Raw genomic sequence first — 1,663 nt, forward strand, 5'->3', positions numbered from 1 at the left:
TATGCCCAATGCATTCGTGCTGTATGGGCCGCAAGGGCCGACGACGCAGACCAACGCGCCGCCTTTTATTGAGCTCCAGGTTGACTGGGTGATGAGGCTCCTAGAGAGGATGCGTCGGGATAAGCTACATTCCATCGAGCCAGCGGAAGAGTCTTGCCGATCTTGGAAACGTCTGGTAACGAACGCTTTTGAGTCAACCCTCTTTCGCGATAGCACCGCGTGGTGGACCGGCGCGAACGTCCCTCACAAGAGAGTGGAGCCACTGGTCTATCTTGGTGGGGTTCAGGCGTGGAGACAATCATGCGACCGTTCTCTACATGACTGGGGGAACTTCATTGTTTCTTAAGATCGAGGATGGGTTCGATTGCCGTGGTTAGACAGAAAAGAGCTTCCATACATCTGTTCAGAATACTTATAAATACGCCAAATCCTTCTATGCGACGCTATGATAGTATGCCATGTCTTGTAGTGGATTCATGGAGACGGTGATCTGGGGCGAGCTGTGGTCAACGAGGCTCTGTTTCCCTACATGTTGTCTACAAGTTGTTCGTGCACTGTACTCTGACATGACAGCTCGGCTGTCTGGACTAGCTTATCGACCTCCATTTGGGTCTGACAGTACGTGTTTGGCAACAAAGGGCATTGGACCCCAACGACGAAGAGGTGTCGATGTGTCCCTACTGATCGGCAAGCGCCAAGATCTCACATCACGCAGAATGCCTCGTCCTTTCGCTTGTATCTAGTAGCAGTCGTGTTTCGAACGTGATTCCTGGGAGTCTTGAACGACATGCAAAGAGAAAATTGCTGTACATAGAGGAGACGATGTAGACGCCCCGCTATCTTATGGAAAATCGCTACTCATGGATTTAGGGGTAAGCCCTGCAGGTGCCGGCCCTTGTAATTCCCACCAAGGAGGTTCGTCCCGACCAAGTCCGCCAGTGCGGGCGTTGTCAACTGTCAAGACACCTGTGGCTTTCTTGGAGGGCGAGACTGGCGAATACCAGCAATCTTCTAGGTAAACGTGTCAGGGTCTTAACATATTGACTTCAGCCAGGGGAATATTCCCTTGACGATGGCCTTGATTTCGTCAGCCAAGGTAGAAGCATTTGGGGTTTTCTGGCCGAGACACGCCATCGGGTGGGCAACTTTCGTAGGCGTGGTGGGTTGCGGTTGGAAGTGAATCTGTGGAGAGCTGAAAGACGTTGGAAGTTTTCGAGAAAGAGAACTGAACAGAACAGATCAAGGTCCAGCAGTCCGGTCGACGGCTGTCCTTTTATGCTGTTCAAGTCTTGGGGGACTCCCCTGGCAACTCAAAGCTCAACCAGGTTCGAGTGACACCCGAACGGCTGTGAATATTCAGTGAACCAATCAACATAAAGACCCATGTGACCTGGAGAAAGGTCTTGGGAAGGGTTCCCGGAGAGTGTATAGGATGCGCCTTCGTATGCTTTGGATGTGAGGAGCTATAGACTGTCATGGAAGTCTTAAAGAATGCATAGTCCAGGCGCTGAGAACCATACATGCACAAGCTGGATGAACTAACCCATAGTAGCCCACGATAATTATGCTTGGACAAACAAAATTACCACGGAATAGCCTCTTTGATAGCGGAATGGCACCTCGTTGGTCAGATTAGATCGTGTCTCGATAACTTCGATGCTTA

General features: G+C 50.7%; 1 protein-coding gene across 1 annotated transcript; it reads left to right on the plus strand.

Annotated features, from left to right (window-relative positions):
- Positions 1-91: 91 nt before the first annotated feature.
- CTAM01_17299 (cyclopentanone 1,2-monooxygenase) lies at positions 92-346 on the plus strand (the record flags this gene model as incomplete). Its single annotated transcript, XM_060533284.1, has 1 exon — positions 92-346. The coding sequence occupies one exon, from the start codon at positions 92-94 to the stop codon at positions 344-346; it is 255 nt and encodes an 84-aa protein (XP_060372138.1).
- Positions 347-1,663: the final 1,317 nt, after the last annotated feature.

Source organism: Colletotrichum tamarilloi, assembly GCF_030869305.1.
Source record: "Colletotrichum tamarilloi strain Tom-12 chromosome Unknown Scaffold_476.1, whole genome shotgun sequence".
NCBI lineage: Eukaryota > Fungi > Ascomycota > Sordariomycetes > Glomerellales > Glomerellaceae > Colletotrichum > Colletotrichum tamarilloi.